Here is a 22,203-nt window from a genome sequence, read left to right on the forward strand (position 1 = left end):
TCCTGGGTGTATATGTAATGTAGGGGGACCCCTGACTGCAGAGTATCAGGGACAGGCTCACACAGTCCTGGGTGTATATATAATGTAGGGGACCCCTGACTGCAGAGTATCAGGGACAGGCTCACACAGTCCTGGGTGTATATGTAATGTAGGGGGACCCCTGACTGCAGAGTATCCGGGACAGGATCACACAGTCCTGGGTGTATATGTAATGTAGGGTGACCCCTGACTGCAGAGTATCAGGGACAGGATCACACAGTCCTGGGTTAAGGGAGACCCCATATTACCATAAACATCTGATAAACACATTTATTTATTAAAATCTTCTTATAAATAAATATAACACCTGCACGTTCCTGCAGCGGAGAAAAGGGCACAATCATTACATGTTAATAATGGGCAGAGAGCCCAGGCCGATGTAGCAGAGAGGGGGGACAGAGCCCAGGCCGATGTAGCAGAGAGGGGGGACAGAGCCCAGGCCGATGTAGCAGAGATGGGGGGACAGAGCCCAGGCCGATGTAGCAGAGAGGGGGGACAGAGCCCAGGCCGATGTAGGAGAGAGGGGGGACAGAGCCCAGGCCGATGTAGCAGAGAGGGGGGACAGAGCCCAGGCCGATGTAGCAGAGAGGGGGGACAGAGCCCAGGCCGATGTAGCAGAGGGGGGGGACAGAGCCCAGGCCGATGTAGGAGAGAGGGGGGACAGAGCCCAGGCCGATGTAGCAGAGAGGGGGGACAGAGCCCAGGCCGATGTAGCAGAGGGGGGGGACAGAGCTCAGGCCGATGTAGCAGAGGGGGGGGACAGAGCCCAGGCCGATGTAGCAGAGGGGGGGGGGGGACAGAGCCCAGGCCGATGTAGCAGAGAGGGGGGACAGAGCCCAGGCCGATGTAGCAGAGGGGGGGGACAGAGCCCAGGCCGATGTAGCAGAGGGGGGGGGACAGAGCCCAGGCCGATGTAGCAGAGGGGGGGACAGAGCCCAGGCCGATGTAGAAGAGGGGGGGACAGAGCCCAGGCCGATGTAGCAGAGGGGGGGGGACAGAGCCCAGGCCGATGTAGCAGAGAGGGGGACAGAGCCGAAAAGGGGGAGATGACATGATAGTAATTACACGACCCTCGTACAATAGCCACCATTTAATTCTTCCGGGGGTCAGTGGCTCGTTCCGTCTCCCCCTTACAGAGAAGGAGGGGGGGACACAGGGGGGGGAGAGTCCATGGTGGGGCGGGGGTCTCTAACCGATCGTGTCCTGCCACGGCTTGGACTTGGGTTTGCTTGGGGACACCACAGTTGCTTCTCGCTGCTGCAAAGGATTGTGGGAGAAGGTCTGCCGCAGTGGCCCTGTAAGGGTGGGGTGGAGTACAGTAGGATGTTAGCACCCCAATATCCCCGCGTGTCAGAGCGCAGAGCCATCGCTCGCTGCGAGCAGCTAACGCACCTTTGGCTGCGATGTCCAGGTGATTGTTGATCCTCCTCTCTCTCTCCGCCAACTGCTGAGCAGCCTGCGCGTTATTCCAACCTGGGGAACAAGCGTTACTCGTATAGCACCCTGTACTAATCACACAGCAGCCTGCGCGTTAATCCAACCTGGGGAACAAGCGTTACTCGTATAGTATCCTGTACTAATCACACAGCAACCTGCGCGTTATTCCAACCTGGGGAACAAGCGTTACTCCTATAGCACCCTGTACTAATCACACAGCAACCTGCGCGTTATTCCAACCTGGGGAACAAGCGTTACTCGTATAGTATCCTGTACTAATTACACAGCAGCCTGCGCGTTATTCCAACCTGGGGAACAAGCGTTACTCGTATAGCATCCTGTACTAATTACACAGCAGCCTGCGCGTTATTCCAACCTGGGGAACAAGCGTTACTCGTATAGTATCCTGTACTAATCACACAGCGCGTTATTCCAACCTGGGGAACAAGCGTTACTCGTATAGCATCCTATACTAATCACACAGCAACCTGCGCGTTATTCCAACCTGGGGAACAAGCGTTACTCGTATAGCACCCTGTACTAATCACACAGCAGCCTGCGCGTTATTCCAACCTGGGGAACAAGCGTTACTCGTATAGCATCCTGTACTAATCACACAGCAACCTGCGCGTTATTCCAACCTGGGGAACAAGTGTTACTCGTATAGTATCCTGTAATAATCACACAGCAACCTGCGCGTTATTCCAACCTGGGGAACAAGCGTTACTCGTATAGCATCCTGTACTAATCACACAGCAACCTGCGCGTTATTCCAACCTGGGGAACAAGCGTTACTCGTATAGCACCCTGTACTAATCACACAGCAACCTGCGCGTTATTCCAACCTGGGGAACAAGCGTTACTCGTATAGCATCCTGTACTAATCACACAGCAGCCTGCGCGTTATTCCAACCTGGGGAACAAGCGTTACTCGTATAGCATCCTGTACTAATCACACAGCAACCTGCGCGTTATTCCAACCTGGGGAACAAGCGTTACTCGTATAGCATCCTGTACTAATCACACAGCAACCTGCGCGTTATTCCAACCTGGGGAACAAGCGTTACTCGTATAGCATCCTGTACTAATCACACCGCAACCTGCGCGTTATTCCAACCTGGGGAACAAGCGTTACTCGTATAGCACCCTGTACTAATCACACAGCAACCTGCACGTTATTCCAACCTGGGGAACAAGTGTTACTCGTATAGCACCCTGTACTAATCACACCGCAACCTGCGCGTTATTCCAACCTGGGGAACAAGCGTTACTCGTATAGCACCCTGTACTAATCACACAGCAACCTGCGCGTTATTCCAACCTGGGGAACAAGCGTTACTCGTATAGCGCCCTGTACTAATCACACCGCAACCTGCGCGTTATTCCAACCTGGGGAACAAGCGTTACTCGTATAGCATCCTGTACTAATCACACAGCAGCCTGCGCGTTATTCCAACCTGGGGAACAAGCGTTACCCGTATAGCATCCTGTACTAATCACACAGCAACCTGCGCGTTATTCCAACCTGGGGAACAAGCGTTACCCGTATAGCATCCTGTACTAATCACACCGCAACCTGCGCGTTATTCCAACCTGGAGAACAAGCGTTACTCGTATAGCATCCTGTACTAATCACACCGCAACCTGCGCGTTATTCCAACCTGGGGAACAAGCGTTACTCGTATAGTATCCTGTACTAATCACACAGCAGCCTGCGCGTTATTCCAACCTGGGGAACAAGCGTTACTTGTATAGCATCCTGTACTAATCACACAGCAACCAGCGCGTTATTCCAACCTGGGGAACAAGCGTTACTCGTATAGTTTCCTGTACTAATCACACAGCAGCCTGCGCGTTATTCCAACCTGGGGAACAAGCGTTACTCGTATAGCATCCTGTACTAATCACACCGCAACCTGCGCGTTATTCCAACCTGGGGAACAAGCGTTACTCGTATAGCATCCTGTACTAATCACACAGCAACCTGCGCGTTATTCCAACCTGGGGAACAAGCGTTACTCGTATAGCATCCTGTACTAATCACACAGCAACCAGCGCGTTATTCCAACCTGGGGAACAAGCGTTACTCGTATAGTATCCTGTACTAATCACACAGCAACCAGCGCGTTATTCCAACCTGGGGAACAAGCGTTACCCGTATAGCATCCTGTACTAATCACACAGCAACCTGCGCGTTATTCCAACCTGGGGAACAAGTGTTACTCGTATAGCATCCTGTACTAATCACACAGCAACCAGCGCGTTATTCCAACCTGGGGAACAAGCGTTACTCGTATAGCATCCTGTACTAATCACACAGCAGCCTGCGCGTTATTCCAACCTGGGGAACAAGCGTTACTCGTATAGCATCCTGTACTAATCACACAGCAACCTGCGCGTTATTCCAACCTGGAGAACAAGCGTTACTCGTATAGCACCCTGTACTAATCACACAGCAACCTGCGCGTTATTCCAACCTGGAGAACAAGCGTTACTCGTATAGCACCCTGTACTAATCACACAGCAACCTGCGCGTTATTCCAACCTGGGGAACAAGCGTTACTCGTATAGCACCCTGTACTAATCACACAGCAACCTGCGCGTTATTCCAACCTGGGGAACAAGTGTTACTCGTATAGCACCCTGTACTAATCACACAGCAGCCTGCGCGTTATTCCAACCTGGAGAACAAGCGTTACTCGTATAGCACCCTGTACTAATCACACAGCAACCTGCGCGTTATTCCAACCTGGGGAACAAGCGTTACTCGTATAGCATCCTGTACTAATCACACCGCAACCTGCGCGTTATTCCAACCTGGGGAACAAGCGTTACTCGTATAGCACCCTGTACTAATCACACAGCAACCTGCGCGTTATTCCAACCTGGGGAACAAGCGTTACTCGTATAGCATCATGTACTAATCACACAGCAGCCTGCGCGTTATTCCAACCTGGGGAACAAGCGTTACTCGTATAGCACCCTGTACTAATCACACCGCAACCTGCGCGTTATTCCAACCTGGGGAACAAGCGTTACTCGTATAGCACCCTGTACTAATCACACCGCAACCTGCGCGTTATTCCAACCTGGGGAACAAGCGTTACTCGTATAGCACCCTGTACTAATCACACAGCAGCCTGCGCGTTATTCCAACCTGGGGAACAAGCGTTACTCGTATAGAACCCTGTACTAATCACACCGCAACCTGCGCGTTATTCCAACCTGGGGAACAAGCGTTACTCGTATAGCACCCTGTACTAATCAAACAGCAGCCTGCGCGTTATTCCAACCTGGGGAACAAGCGTTACTCGTATAGAACCCTGTACTAATCACACCGCAACCTGCGCGTTATTCCAACCTGGGGAACAAGCGTTACTCGTATAGCATCATGTACTAATCACACAGCAACCCGCGCGTTATTCCAACCTGGGGAACAAGCGTTACTCGTATAGTATCCTGTACTAATCACACCGCAACCTGCGCGTTATTCCAACCAGGGGAACAAGCGTTACTCGTATAGTATCCTGTACTAATCACACCGCAACCTGCGCGTTATTCCAACCTGGGGAACAAGCGTTACTCGTATAGCATCATGTACTAATCACACAGCAACCTGCGCGTTATTCCAACCTGGGGAACAAGCGTTACTCGTATAGCATCCTGTACTAATCACACAGCAACCTGCGCGTTATTCCAACCTGGGGAACAAGCGTTACTCGTATAGCACCCTGTACTAATCACACCGCAACCTGCGCGTTATTCCAACCTGGGGAACAAGCGTTACTCGTATAGCATCCTGTACTAATCACACCGCAACCTGCGCGTTATTCCAACCTGGGGAACAAGCGTTACTCGTATAGCACCCTGTACTAATCACACAGCAACCTGCGCGTTATTCCAACCTGGGGAACAAGCGTTACTCGTATAGCATCCTGTACTAATCACACCGCAACCTGCGCGTTATTCCAACCTGGGGAACAAGCGTTACTCGTATAGTATCCTGTACTAATCACACAGCAGCCTGCGCGTTATTCCAACCTGGGGAACAAGCGTTACTTGTATAGCATCCTGTACTAATCACACAGCAACCAGCGCGTTATTCCAACCTGGGGAACAAGCGTTACTCGTATAGTTTCCTGTACTAATCACACAGCAGCCTGCGCGTTATTCCAACCTGGGGAACAAGCGTTACTCGTATAGCATCCTGTACTAATCACACCGCAACCTGCGCGTTATTCCAACCTGGGGAACAAGCGTTACTCGTATAGCATCCTGTACTAATCACACAGCAACCTGCGCGTTATTCCAACCTGGGGAACAAGCGTTACTCGTATAGCATCCTGTACTAATCACACAGCAACCTGCGCGTTATTCCAACCTGGAGAACAAGCGTTACTCGTATAGCACCCTGTACTAATCACACAGCAACCTGCGCGTTATTCCAACCTGGAGAACAAGCGTTACTCGTATAGCACCCTGTACTAATCACACAGCAACCTGCGCGTTATTCCAACCTGGGGAACAAGCGTTACTCGTATAGCACCCTGTACTAATCACACAGCAACCTGCGCGTTATTCCAACCTGGGGAACAAGTGTTACTCGTATAGCACCCTGTACTAATCACACAGCAGCCTGCGCGTTATTCCAACCTGGAGAACAAGCGTTACTCGTATAGCACCCTGTACTAATCACACAGCAACCTGCGCGTTATTCCAACCTGGGGAACAAGCGTTACTCGTATAGCATCATGTACTAATCACACAGCAGCCTGCGCGTTATTCCAACCTGGGGAACAAGCGTTACTCGTATAGCACCCTGTACTAATCACACCGCAACCTGCGCGTTATTCCAACCTGGGGAACAAGCGTTACTCGTATAGCACCCTGTACTAATCACACCGCAACCTGCGCGTTATTCCAACCTGGGAACAAGCGTTACTCGTATAGCACCCTGTACTAATCACACAGCAGCCTGCGCGTTATTCCAACCTGGGGAACAAGCGTTACTCGTATAGAACCCTGTACTAATCACACCGCAACCTGCGCGTTATTCCAACCTGGGGAACAAGCGTTACTCGTATAGCATCATGTACTAATCACACAGCAACCCGCGCGTTATTCCAACCTGGGGAACAAGCGTTACTCGTATAGTATCCTGTACTAATCACACCGCAACCTGCGCGTTATTCCAACCAGGGGAACAAGCGTTACTCGTATAGTATCCTGTACTAATCACACCGCAACCTGCGCGTTATTCCAACCTGGGGAACAAGCGTTACTCGTATAGCATCATGTACTAATCACACAGCAACCCGCGCGTTATTCCAGCCTGGGGAACAAGCGTTACTCGTATAGCATCCTGTACTAATCACACAGCAGCCTGCGCGTTATTCCAACCTGGGGAACAAGCGTTACTCGTATAGTATCCTGTACTAATCACACCGCAACCTGCGCGTTATTCCAACCTGGGGAACAAGCGTTACTCGTATAGCACCCTGTACTAATCACACAGCAACCTGCGCGTTATTCCAACCTGGGGAACAAGCGTTACTCGTATAGCATCATGTACTAATCACACAGCAGCCTGCGCGTTATTCCAACCTGGGGAACAAGCGTTACTCGTATAGCACCCTGTACTAATCACACCGCAACCTGCGCGTTATTCCAACCTGGGGAACAAGCGTTACTCGTATAGCACCCTGTACTAATCACACCGCAACCTGCGCGTTATTCCAACCTGGGGAACAAGCGTTACTCGTATAGCACCCTGTACTAATCACACAGCAGCCTGCGCGTTATTCCAACCTGGGGAACAAGCGTTACTCGTATAGCACCCTGTACTAATCACACCGCAACCTGCGCGTTATTCCAACCTGGGGAACAAGCGTTACTCGTATAGCATCATGTACTAATCACACAGCAACCCGCGCGTTATTCCAACCTGGGGAACAAGCGTTACTCGTATAGTATCCTGTACTAATCACACCGCAACCTGCGCGTTATTCCAACCAGGGGAACAAGCGTTACTCGTATAGTATCCTGTACTAATCACACCGCAACCTGCGCGTTATTCCAACCTGGGGAACAAGCGTTACTCGTATAGCATCATGTACTAATCACACAGCAACCCTCGCGTTATTCCAGCCTGGGGAACAAGCGTTACTCGTATAGCATCCTGTACTAATCACACAGCAGCCTGCGCGTTATTCCAACCTGGGGAACAAGCGTTACTCGTATAGTATCCTGTACTAATCACACCGCAACCTGCGCGTTATTCCAACCTGGGGAACAAGCGTTACTCGTATAGCACCCTGTACTAATCACACAGCAACCTGTGAGTTATGCCAACCTGGGGAACAAGCGTTACTCGTATAGTATCCTGTACTAATCACACAGCAGCCTGCGCGTTATTCCAACCGGGGGAACAAGCGTTACTCGTATAGCACCCTGTACTAATCATACCGCAACCTGCGCGCTATTCCAACCTGGGGAACAAGCGTTACTTGTATAGCATCCTGTACTAATCACACAGCAGCCTGCGCGTTATTCCAACCGGGGGAACAAGCGTTACTCGTATAGCACCCTGTACTAATCATACCGCAACCTGCGCGCTATTCCAACCTGGGGAACAAGCGTTACTCGTATAGTATCCTGTACTAATCACACCGCAACCTGCGCGTTATTCCAACCTGGGGAACAAGCGTTACTCGTATAGTATCCTGTACTAATCACACAGCAACCCGCGCGTTATTCCAACCTGGGGAACAAGCGTTACTCGTATAGCACCCTGTACTAATCACACAGCAACCCGCGCGTTATTCCAACCTGGGGAACAAGCGTTACTCGTATAGCACCCTGTACTAATCACACAGCAACCTGCGCGTTATTCCAACCTGGGGAACAAGCGTTACTCGTATAGCACCCTGTACTAATCACACAGCAACCTGCGCGTTATTCCAACCTGGGGAACAAGCGTTACTCGTATAGCATCCTGTACTAATCACACAGCAACCCGCGCGTTATTCCAACCTGGGGAACAAGCGTTACTCGTATAGCACCCTGTACTAATCACACCGCAACCTGCGCGTTATTCCAACCTGGGGAACAAGCGTTACTCGTATAGCACCCTGTACTAATCACACAGCAGCCTGCGCGTTAATCCAACCTGGGGAACAAGCGTTACTCGTATAGTATCCTGTACTAATCACACAGCAACCTGCGCGTTATTCCAACCTGGGGAACAAGCGTTACTCGTATAGCATCCTGTACTAATCACATAGCAACCAGCGCGTTATTCCAACCTGGGGAACAAGCGTTACTCGTATAGTTTCCTGTACTAATCACACAGCAGCCTGCGCGTTATTCCAACCTGGGGAACAAGCGTTACTCGTATAGCATCCTGTACTAATCACACCGCAACCTGCGCGTTATTCCAACCTGGGGAACAAGCGTTACTCGTATAGCATCCTGTACTAATCACACAGCAACCTGCGCGTTATTCCAACCTGGGGAACAAGCGTTACTCGTATAGCATCCTGTACTAATCACACAGCAACCAGCGCGTTATTCCAACCTGGGGAACAAGCGTTACTCGTATAGTATCCTGTACTAATCACACAGCAACCAGCGCGTTATTCCAACCTGGGGAACAAGCGTTACCCGTATAGCATCCTGTACTAATCACACAGCAACCTGCGCGTTATTCCAACCTGGGGAACAAGTGTTACTCGTATAGCATCCTGTACTAATCACACAGCAACCAGCGCGTTATTCCAACCTGGGGAACAAGCGTTACTCGTATAGCATCCTGTACTAATCACACAGCAGCCTGCGCGTTATTCCAACCTGGGGAACAAGCGTTACTCGTATAGCATCCTGTACTAATCACACAGCAACCTGCGCGTTATTCCAACCTGGAGAACAAGCGTTACTCGTATAGCACCCTGTACTAATCACACAGCAACCTGCGCGTTATTCCAACCTGGAGAACAAGCGTTACTCGTATAGCACCCTGTACTAATCACACAGCAACCTGCGCGTTATTCCAACCTGGGGAACAAGCGTTACTCGTATAGCACCCTGTACTAATCACACAGCAACCTGCGCGTTATTCCAACCTGGGGAACAAGTGTTACTCGTATAGCACCCTGTACTAATCACACAGCAGCCTGCGCGTTATTCCAACCTGGAGAACAAGCGTTACTCGTATAGCACCCTGTACTAATCACACAGCAACCTGCGCGTTATTCCAACCTGGGGAACAAGCGTTACTCGTATAGCATCCTGTACTAATCACACCGCAACCTGCGCGTTATTCCAACCTGGGGAACAAGCGTTACTCGTATAGCACCCTGTACTAATCACACAGCAACCTGCGCGTTATTCCAACCTGGGGAACAAGCGTTACTCGTATAGCACCCTGTACTAATCACACAGCAACCTGCGCGTTATTCCAACCTGGGGAACAAGCGTTACTCGTATAGCATCCTGTACTAATCACACAGCAGCCTGCGCGTTATTCCAACCTGGGGAACAAGCGTTACTCGTATAGCACCCTGTACTAATCACACCGCAACCTGCGCGTTATTCCAACCTGGGGAACAAGCGTTACTCGTATAGCACCCTGTACTAATCACACCGCAACCTGCGCGTTATTCCAACCTGGGGAACAAGCGTTACTCGTATAGCACCCTGTACTAATCACACAGCAGCCTGCGCGTTATTCCAACCTGGGGAACAAGCGTTACTCGTATAGCACCCTGTACTAATCACACCGCAACCTGCGCGTTATTCCAACCTGGGGAACAAGCGTTACTCGTATAGCATCATGTACTAATCACACAGCAACCCGCGCGTTATTCCAACCTGGGGAACAAGCGTTACTCGTATAGTATCCTGTACTAATCACACCGCAACCTGCGCGTTATTCCAACCAGGGGAACAAGCGTTACTCGTATAGTATCCTGTACTAATCACACCGCAACCTGCGCGTTATTCCAACCTGGGGAACAAGCGTTACTCGTATAGCATCATGTACTAATCACACAGCAACCCGCGCGTTATTCCAGCCTGGGGAACAAGCGTTACTCGTATAGCATCCTGTACTAATCACACAGCAGCCTGCGCGTTATTCCAACCTGGGGAACAAGCGTTACTCGTATAGTATCCTGTACTAATCACACCGCAACCTGCGCGTTATTCCAACCTGGGGAACAAGCGTTACTCGTATAGCACCCTGTACTAATCACACAGCAACCTGCGCGTTATTCCAACCTGGGGAACAAGCGTTACTCGTATAGCATCATGTACTAATCACACAGCAGCCTGCGCGTTATTCCAACCTGGGGAACAAGCGTTACTCGTATAGCACCCTGTACTAATCACACCGCAACCTGCGCGTTATTCCAACCTGGGGAACAAGCGTTACTCGTATAGCACCCTGTACTAATCACACCGCAACCTGCGCGTTATTCCAACCTGGGGAACAAGCGTTACTCGTATAGCACCCTGTACTAATCACACAGCAGCCTGCGCGTTATTCCAACCTGGGGAACAAGCGTTACTCGTATAGCACCCTGTACTAATCACACCGCAACCTGCGCGTTATTCCAACCTGGGGAACAAGCGTTACTCGTATAGCATCATGTACTAATCACACAGCAACCCGCGCGTTATTCCAACCTGGGGAACAAGCGTTACTCGTATAGTATCCTGTACTAATCACACCGCAACCTGCGCGTTATTCCAACCAGGGGAACAAGCGTTACTCGTATAGTCTCCTGTACTAATCACACCGCAACCTGCGCGTTATTCCAACCTGGGGAACAAGCGTTACTCGTATAGCATCATGTACTAATCACACAGCAACCCTCGCGTTATTCCAGCCTGGGGAACAAGCGATACTCGTATAGCATCCTGTACTAATCACACAGCAGCCTGCGCGTTATTCCAACCTGGGGAACAAGCGTTACTCGTATAGTATCCTGTACTAATCACACCGCAACCTGCGCGTTATTCCAACCTGGGGAACAAGCGTTACTCGTATAGCACCCTGTACTAATCATACCGCAACCTGCGCGCTATTCCAACCTGGGGAACAAGCGTTACTTGTATAGCATCCTGTACTAATCACACAGCAGCCTGCGCGTTATTCCAACCGGGGGAACAAGCGTTACTCGTATAGCACCCTGTACTAATCATACCGCAACCTGCGCGCTATTCCAACCTGGGGAACAAGCGTTACTCGTATAGTATCCTGTACTAATCACACCGCAACCTGCGCGTTATTCCAACCTGGGGAACAAGCGTTACTCGTATAGCATCCTGTACTAATCACACAGCAACCCGCGCGTTATTCCAACCTGGGTAACAAGCGTTACTCGTATAGCACCCTGTACTAATCACACAGAACCCGCGCGTTATTCCAACCTGGGGAACAAGCGTTACTCGTATAGCACCCTGTACTAATCACACAGCAACCTGCGCGTTATTCCAACCTGGGGAACAAGCGTTACTCGTATAGCACCCTGTACTAATCACACAGCAACCTGCGCGTTATTCCAACCTGGGGAACAAGCGTTACTCGTATAGCATCCTGTACTAATCACACAGCAACCCGCGCGTTATTCCAACCTGGGGAACAAGCGTTACTCGTATAGCATCCTGTACTAATCACACCGCAACCTGCGCGTTATTCCAACCTGGGGAACAAGTGTTACTCGTATAGTATCCTGTACTAATCACACCGCAACCTGCGCGCTATTCCAACCTGGGGAACAAGCGTTACTCGTATAGTATCCTGTACTAATCACACCGCAACCTGCGCGTTATTCCAACCTGGGGAACAAGCGTTACTCGTATAGCACCCTGTACTAATCACACAGCAGCCTGCGCGTTATTCCAACCTGGAGAACAAGCGTTACTCGTATAGCACCCTGTACTAATCACACAGCAACCTGCGCGTTATTCCAACCTGGGGAACAAGCGTTACTCGTATAGTATCCTGTACTAATCACACAGCAGCCTGCGCGTTATTCCAACCTGGGGAACAAGCGTTACTCGTATAGCATCCTGAACTAATCACACCGCAACCTGTGCGTTATTCCAACCTGGGGAACAAGCGTTACTCGTATAGCACCCTGTACTAATCACACAGCAGCCTGCGCGTTATTCCAACCTGGGGAACAAGCGTTACTCGTATAGCATCCTGTACTAATCACACAGCAACCTGCGCGTTATTCCAACCTGGGGAACAAGCGTTACTCGTATAGCATCCTGTACTAATCACACCGCAACCTGCGCGCTATTCCAACCTGGGGAACAAGCGTTACTCGTATAGCATCCTGTACTAATCACACAGCAACCTGCGCGTTATTCCAACCTGGGGAACAAGCGTTACTCGTATAGCATCCTGTACTAATCACACAGCAACCTGCGCGTTATTCCAACTTGGGGAACAAGCGTTACTCGTATAGCATCCTGTACTAATCACACAGCAACCTGCGCGTTATTCCAACCTGGGGAACAAGCGTTACTCGTATAGCATCCTGTACTAATCACACAGCAACCTGCGCGTTATTCCAACCTGGGGAACAAGCGTTACTCGTATAGCACCCTGTACTAATCACACCGCAACCTGCGCGTTATTCCAACCTGGGGAACAAGCGTTACTCGTATAGGATCCTGTACTAATCACACAGCAACCTGCGCGTTATTCCAACCTGGGGAACAAGTGTTACTCGTGTAGCATCCTGTACTAATCACACAGCAACCTGCGCGTTATTCCAACCTGGGGAACAAGCGTTACTCGTATAGCACCCTGTACTAATCACACAGCAACCAGCGCGTTATTCCAACCTGGGGAACAAGCGTTACTCGTATAGCATCCTGTACTAATCACACCGCAACCTGCGCGTTATTCCAACCTGGGGAACAAGCGATACTCGTATAGCACCCTGTACTAATCACACAGCAACCTGCGCGTTATTCCAACCTGGGGAACAAGCGTTACTCGTATAGCGCCCTGTACTAATCACACCGCAACCTGCGCGTTATTCCAACCTGGGGAACAAGCGTTACTCGTATAGCACCCTGTACTAATCACACAGCAACCAGCGCGTTATTCCAACCTGGGGAACAAGCGTTACCCGTATAGCACCCTGTACTAATCACACCGCAACCTGCGCGTTATTCCAACCTGGGGAACAAGCGTTACTCGTATAGCACCCTGTACTAATCACACAGCAACCTGCGCGTTATTCCAACCTGGGGAACAAGCGTTACTCGTATAGCGCCCTGTACTAATCACACCGCAACCTGCGCGTCATTCCAACCTGGGGAACAAGCGTTACTCGTATAGCATCCTGTACTAATCACACCGCAACCTGCGCGTTATTCCAACCTGGGGAACAAGCTTTACTCGTATAGCATCCTGTACTAATCACACCGCAACCTGCGCGTTATTCCAACCTGGGGAACAAGCGTTACTCGTATAGCATCCTGTACTAATCACACCGCAACCTGCGCGTTATTCCAACCTGGGGAACAAGCGTTACTCGTATAGTATCCTGTACTAATCACACAGCAACCTGCGCGTTATGCCAACCTGGGGAACAAGCGTTACTCGTATAGCATCCTGTACTAATCACACCGCAACCTGCGCGTTATTCCAACCTGGGGAACAAGCGTTACTCGTATAGCATCCTGTACTAATCACACCGCAACCTGCGCGTTATTCCAACCTGGGGAACAAGCGTTACTCGTATAGTATCCTGTACTAATCACACAGCAACCTGCGCGTTATGCCAACCTGGGGAACAAGCGTTACTCGTATAGTATCCTGTACTAATCACACAGCAACCAGCGCGTTATTCCAACCTGGGGAACAAGCGTTACCCGTATAGCATCCTGTACTAATCACACCGCAACCTGCGCGTTATTCCAACCTGGGGAACAAGCGTTACCCGTATAGTATCCTGTACTAATCACACAGCAACCTGCGCGTTATTCCAACCTGGGGAACAAGCGTTACCCGTATAGCACCCTGTACTAATCACACCGCAACCTGCGCGTTATTCCAACCTGGGGAACAAGCGTTACTCGTATAGTATCCTGTACTAATCACACAGCAACCTGCGCGTTATTCCAACCTGGGGAACAAGCGTTACTCGTATAGCATCCTGTACTAATCACACAGCAACCTGCGCGTTATTCCAACCTGGGGAACAAGCGTTACTCGTATAGCATCCTGTACTAATCACACAGCAACCTGCGCGTTATTCCAACCTGGGGAACAAGCGTTACTCGTATAGTATCCTGTACTAATCACACCGCAACCTGCGCGTTATTCCAACCTGGGGAACAAGCGTTACTCGTATAGCATCCTGTACTAATCACACAGCAACCTGCGCGTTATTCCAACCTGGGGAACAAGCGTTACTCGTATAGCATCCTGTACTAATCACACAGCAGCCTGCGCGTTATTCCAACCGGGGGAACAAGCGTTACTCGTATAGCACCCTGTACTAATCACACAGCAACCTGCGCGTTATTCCAACCTGGGGAACAAGCGTTACTCCTATAGCATCCTGTACTAATCACACAGCAACCTGCGCGTTATTCCAACCTGGGGAACAAGCGTTACTCGTATAGTATCCTGTACTAATCACACAGCAACCTGCGCGTTATTCCAACCTGGGGAACAAGCGTTACCCGTATAGCACCCTGTACTAATCACACAGCAACCAGAGCGTTATGCCAACCTGGGGAACAAGCGTTACTCGTATAGCACCCTGTACTAATCACACAGCAACCAGCGCGTTATTCCAACCTGGGGAACAAGCGTTACTCGTATAGTATCCTGTACTAATCACACAGCAGCCTGCGCGTTATTCCAACCTGGGGAACAAGCGTTACTCGTATAGCACCCTGTACTAATCACACCGCAACCTGCGCGTTATTCCAACCTGGGGAACAAGCGTTACTCGTATAGCATCCTGTACTAATCACACAGCAACCTGCGCGTTATTCCAACCTGGGGAACAAGCGTTACTCGTATAGTACCCTGTACTAATCACACAGCAGCCTGCGCGTTATTCCAACCTGGGGAACAAGCGTTACTCGTATAGTATCCTGTACTAATCACACAGCAGCCTGCGCGTTATTCCAACCTGGGGAACAAGCGTTACTCGTATAGCATCCTGTACTAATCACACAGCAACCTGCGCGTTATTCCAACCTGGGGAACAAGCTTTACTCGTATAGCATCCTGTACTAATCACACCGCAACCTGCGCGTTATTCCAACCTGGGGAACAAGCGTTACTCGTATAGCACCCTGTACTAATCACACAGCAACCTGCGCGTTATTCCAACCTGGGGAACAAGCGTTACTCCTATAGCACCCTGTACTAATCACACCGCAACCTGCGCGTTATTCCAGCCTGGGGAACAAGCGTTACTCGTATAGCATCCTGTACTAATCACACCGCAACCTGCGCGTTATTCCAACCTGGGGAACAAGCGTTACTCGTATAGCATCCTGTACTAATCACACAGCAACCTGCGCGTTATTCCAACCTGGGGAACAAGCGTTACTCGTATAGCATCCTGTACTAATCACACCGCAACCTGCGCGTTATTCCAACCTGGGGAACAAGCGTTACTCGTATAGCATCCTGTACTAATCACACAGCAACCTGCGCGTTATTCCAACCTGGGGAACAAGCGTTACTCGTATAGCACCCTGTACTAATCACACCGCAACCTGCGCGTTATTCCAACCTGGGGAACAAGCGTTACTCGTATAGCATCCTGTACTAATCACACAGCAACCCGCGCGTTATTCCAACCTGGGGAACAAGCGTTACTCGTATAGTATCCTGTACTAATCACACAGCAACCTGCGCGTTATTCCAACCTGGGGAACAAGCGTTACTCGTATAGCACCCTGTACTAATCACACCGCAACCTGCGCGTTATTCCAACCTGGGGAACAAGCGTTACTCGTATAGCATCCTGTACTAATCACACAGCAACCTGCGCGTTATTCCAACCTGGGGAACAAGCGTTACTCGTATAGCATCCTGTACTAATCACACAGCAACCCGCGCGTTATTCCAACCTGGGGAACAAGCGTTACTCGTATAGTATCCTGTACTAATCACACCGCAACCTGCGCGTTATTCCAACCTGGAGAACAAGCGTTACTCGTATAGCACCCTGTACTAATCACACCGCAACCTGCGCGTTATTCCAACCTGGGGAACAAGCGTTACTCGTATAGCATCCTGTACTAATCACACAGCAACCCGCGCGTTATTCCAACCTGGGGAACAAGCGTTACTCGTATAGTATCCTGTACTAATCACACCGCAACCTGCGCGTTATTCCAACCTGGGGAACAAGCGTTACTCGTATAGCACCCTGTACTAATCACACCGCAACCTGCGCGTTATTCCAACCTGGGGAACAAGCGTTACTCGTATAGCATCCTGTACTAATCACACAGCAACCTGCGCGTTATTCCAACCTGGGGAACAAGCGTTACTCGTATAGCACCCTGTACTAATCACACCGCAACCTGCGCGTTATTCCAACCTGGGGAACAAGCGTTACTCGTATAGCATCCTGTACTAATCACACAGCAACCTGCGCGTTATTCCAACCTGGGGAACAAGCGTTACTCGTATAGTATCCTGTACTAATCACACCGCAACCTGCGCGTTATTCCAACCTGGAGAACAAGCGTTACCCGTATAGTATCCTGTACTAATCACACAGCAACCAGCGCGTTATTCCAACCTGGGGAACAAGCGTTACTCGTATAGCACCCTGTACTAATCACACAGCAACCTGCGCGTTATTCCAACCTGGGGAACAAGCGTTACTCGTATAGGATCCTGTACTAATCACACAGCAACCTGCGCGTTATTCCAACCTGGGGAACAAGTGTTACTCGTGTAGCATCCTGTACTAATCACACAGCAACCTGCGCGTTATTCCAACCTGGGGAACAAGCGTTACTCGTATAGCACCCTGTACTAATCACACAGCAACCAGCGCGTTATTCCAACCTGGGGAACAAGCGTTACTCGTATAGCATCCTGTACTAATCACACCGCAACCTGCGCGTTATTCCAACCTGGGGAACAAGCGATACTCGTATAGCACCCTGTACTAATCACACAGCAACCTGCGCGTTATTCCAACCTGGGGAACAAGCGTTACTCGTATAGCGCCCTGTACTAATCACACCGCAACCTGCGCGTTATTCCAACCTGAGGAACAAACGTTACTCGTATAGCACCCTGTACTAATCACATACAGCAACCAGCGCGTTATTCCAACCTGGGGAACCAAGCGTTACCCGTTTAGCACCCTGTACTAATCACACCGCAACCTGCGCGTTATTCCAACCTGGGGAACAAGCGTTACTCGTATAGCACCCTGTACTAATCACACAGCAACCTGCGCGTTATTCCATCCTGGGAACAAGCGTTACTCGTATAGCGCCCTGTACTAATCACACCGCAACCTGCGCGTCATTCCAACCTGGGGAACAAGCGTTACTCGTATAGCATCCTGTACCTAATCACACCGCAACCTGCGCGTTATTCCAACCTGGGGAACAAGCTTTACTCGTATAGCATCCTGTACTAATCACACCGCAACCTGCGCGTTATTCCAACCTGGGGAACAAGCGTTACTCGTATAGCATCCTGTACTAATCACACCGCAACCTGCGCGTTATTCCAACCTGGGGAACAAGCGTTACTCGTATAGTATCCTGTACTAATCACACAGCAACCTGCGCGTTATGCCAACCTGGGGAACAAGCGTTACTCGTATAGCATCCTGTACTAATCACACCGCAACCTGCGCGTTATTCCAACCTGGGAACAAGCGTTACTCGTATAGCATCCTGTACTAATCACACCGCAACCTGCGCGTTATTCCAACCTGGGGAACAAGCGTTACTCGTATAGTATCCTGTACTAACTCACACAGCAACCTGCGCGTTATGCCAACCTGGGGAACAAGCGTTACTCGTATAGTATCCTGTACTAATCACACAGCAACCAGCGCGTTATTCCAACCTGGGAACAAGCGTTACCCGTATAGCATCCTGTACTAATCACAACCGCAACCTGCGCGTTATTCCAACCTGGGGACAAGCGTTACCCGTATAGTATCCTGTACTAATCACACAGCAACCTGCGCGTTATTCCAACCTGGGGGAACAAGCATTACCCGTATAGCACCCTGTACTAATCACACCGCAACCTGCGCGTTATTCCAACCTGGGGAACAAGCGTTACTCGTATAGTATCCTGTACTAATCACACAGCAACCTGCGCGTTATTCCAACCTGGGGAACAAGCGTTACTCGTATAGCATCCTGTACTAATCACACAGCAACCTGCGCGTTATTCCAACCTGGGGAACAAGCGTTACTCGTATTTCATCCTGTACTAATCACACAGCAACCTGCGCGTTATTCCAACCTGGGGAACAAGCGTTACTCGTATAGTATCCTGTACTAATCACACCGCAACCTGCGCGTTATTCCAACCTGGGGAACAAGCGTTACTCGTATAGCATCCTGTACTAATCACACAGCAACCTGCGCGTTATTCCAACCTGGGGAACAAGCGTTACTCGTATAGCATCCTGTACTAATCACACAGCAGCCTGCGCGTTATTCCAACCTGGGGAACAAGCGTTACTCGTATAGCACCCTGTACTAATCACACAGCAACCTGCGCGTTATTCCAACCTGGGGAACAAGCGTTACTCCTATAGCATCCTGTACTAATCACACAGCAACCTGCGCGTTATTCCAACCTGGGGAACAAGCGTTACTCGTATAGTATCCTGTACTAATCACACAGCAACCTGCGCGTTATTCCAACCTGGGGAACAAGCGTTACCCGTATAGCACCCTGTACTAATCACACAGCAACCAGAGCGTTATGCCAACCTGGGGAACAAGCGTTACTCGTATAGCACCCTGTACTAATCACACAGCAACCAGCGCGTTATTCCAACCTGGGGAACAAGCGTTACTCGTATAGTATCCTGTACTAATCACACAGCAGCCTGCGCGTTATTCCAACCTGGGGAACAAGCGTTACTCGTATAGCATCCTGTACTAATCACACAGCAACCTGCGCGTTATTCCAACCTGGGGAACAAGCGTTACTCGTATAGCATCCTGTACTAATCACACCGCAACCTGCGCGTTATTCCAACCTGGGGAACAAGCGTTACTCGTATAGCATCCTGTACTAATCACACAGCAGCCTGCGCGTTATTCCAACCTGGGGAACAAGCGTTACTCGTATAGTATCCTGTACTAATCACACAGCAGCCTGCGCGTTATTCCAACCTGGGGAACAAGCGTTACTCGTATAGCATCCTGTACTAATCACACAGCAACCTGCGCGTTATTCCTAACCTGGGGAACAAGCTTTACTCGTATAGCATCCTGTACTAATCACACCGCAACCTGCGCGTTATTCCAACCTGGGGAACAAGCGTTACTCGTATAGCACCCTGTACTAATCACACAGCAACCTGCGCGTTATTCCAACCTGGGGAACAAGCGTTACTCCTATAGCACCCTGTACTAATCACACCGCAACCTGCGCGTTATTCCAGCCTGGGGAACAAGCGTTACTCGTATAGCATCCTGTACTAATCACACCGCAACCTGCGCGTTATTCCAACCTGGGGAACAAGCGTTACTCGTATAGCATCCTGTACTAATCACACAGCAACCTGCGCGTTATTCCAACCTGGGGAACAAGCGTTACTCGTATAGCATCCTGTACTAATCACACCGCAACCTGCGCGTTATTCCAACCTGGGGAACAAGCGTTACTCGTATAGCATCCTGTACTAATCACACAGCAACCTGCGCGTTATTCCAACCTGGGGAACAAGCGTTACTCGTATAGCACCCTGTACTAATCACACCGCAACCTGCGCGTTATTCCAACCTGGGGAACAAGCGTTACTCGTTATAGCATCCTGTACAAATCCCACAGCAACCCGCGCGTTATTCCACCTGGGGAACAAGCGTTACTCGTATAGTATCCTGTACTAATCACACAGCAACCTGCGCGTTATTCCAACCTGGGGAACAAGCGTTACTCGTATAGCACCCTGTACTAATCACACCGCAACCTGCGCGTTATTCCAACCTGGGGAACAAGCGTTACTCGTATAGCGATCCTGTACTAATCACACAGCAACCTGCGCGTTATTCCAACCTGGGGAACAAGCGTTACTCGTATAGCATCCTGTACTAATCACACAGCAACCCGCGCGTTATTCCAACCTGGGGAACAAGCGTTACTCGTATAGTATCCTGTACTAATCACACCGCAACCTGCGCGTTATTCCAACCTGGAGAACAAGCGTTACTCGTATAGCACCCTGTACTAATCACACCGCAACCTGCGCGTTATTCCAACCTGGGGAACAAGGCGTTACTCGTATAGCATCCTGTACTAATCACACAGCAACCCGCGCGTTATTCCAACCTGGGAACAAGCGTGTACTCGTATAGTATCCTGTACTAATCACACCGCAACCTGCGCGTTATTCCAACCTGGGGAACAAGCGTTACTCGTATAGCACCCTGTGTACTAATCACACCGCAACCTGCGCGTTATTCCAACCTGGGGAACAAGCGTTACTCGTAATAGCATCCTGTACTAATCACACAGCAACCTGCGCGTTATTCCAACCTGGGGAACAAGCGTTACTCGTATAGCGCCCTGTACTAAGCACACAGCAACCTGCGCGTTATTCCAACCTGGGGGAACAAGCGTTTACTCGTATAGCACCCTGTACTAATCACACCGCAACCTGCGCGTTATTCCAACCTGGGAACAAGCGTTACTCGTATAGCACCCTGTACTAATCACACCGCAACCTGCGCGTTATTCCAACCTGGGGAACAAGCGTTACTCGTTATAGCATCCTGTACTAATCACACAGCAACCTGCGCGTTATTCCAACCTGGGGAACAAGCGTTACTCGTTATAGCATCCTATACTTAATCACACCGCAACCTGCGCGTTATTCCAACCTGGAGAACAAGCGTTACCCGTATAGCATCATGTACTAATCACACAGCAACCAGCGCGTTATTCCAACCTGGGGAACAAGCGTTACTCGTATAGCACCCTGTACTAATCACAACGCTCTGCGCGACACACACACACACACACACACACACACACACACACACACACACACACACACACACACACACACACACACACACACACACACACACACACCGGATTTCAGGCTCTTGAGGAAGCCTTGCTGCTGGGGGAGCGAGGTCTGGTCGTGTTTGATCCTCTCAGGGATCCGTAGTTTGCTGCGCACAGCCGGGATCCGCAGGAAGCCCAACCTGGGCCAGCGAGAAAACGTTCGAGGTCACCCAGTACGTGAACACGGCCTGCGGGAGAGAGGTCAGGGGTCAGGCGAGAGCGGGGGCCGCCCCAGGGGGGGGGGGGTCTCAGCGAGAGAGGGGGCCGCCCAAGGGGGGGTCTCAGCGAGAGAGGGGGCCGCCCCGGGGGGGTCTCAGCGAGAGAGGGGGCCCGCCCCGGGGGGGTCTCAGCGAGAGAGGGGGCCGCCCCCAGGGGGGGGTCTCAGCGAGAGAGGGGGCCGCCCAAGGGGGGGTCTCAGCGAGAGAGGGGGGCCGCCC

The 22,203-nt window shown here is 50.6% G+C and overlaps 1 protein-coding gene across 1 annotated transcript in view; it reads right to left on the bottom strand.

Moving 5' to 3' along the window:
* Nucleotides 1-291: 291 nt before the first annotated feature.
* Nucleotides 292-22,203, bottom strand: part of OXA1L (OXA1L mitochondrial inner membrane insertase) — a 27,673-nt gene continuing 5,761 nt past the window's right edge. Inside the window, 4 exon segments of the mRNA XM_075568003.1 lie at nucleotides 292-1,334; nucleotides 1,432-1,512; nucleotides 21,791-21,902; nucleotides 21,904-21,977. Coding sequence (XP_075424118.1) covers nucleotides 1,228-1,334; nucleotides 1,432-1,512; nucleotides 21,791-21,902; nucleotides 21,904-21,977 — 374 coding nt within the window. The 3' untranslated portion in view covers nucleotides 292-1,227.

Source organism: Ascaphus truei, chromosome 13 (assembly GCF_040206685.1).
Source record: "Ascaphus truei isolate aAscTru1 chromosome 13, aAscTru1.hap1, whole genome shotgun sequence".
Classification (NCBI taxonomy): domain Eukaryota; kingdom Metazoa; phylum Chordata; class Amphibia; order Anura; family Ascaphidae; genus Ascaphus; species Ascaphus truei.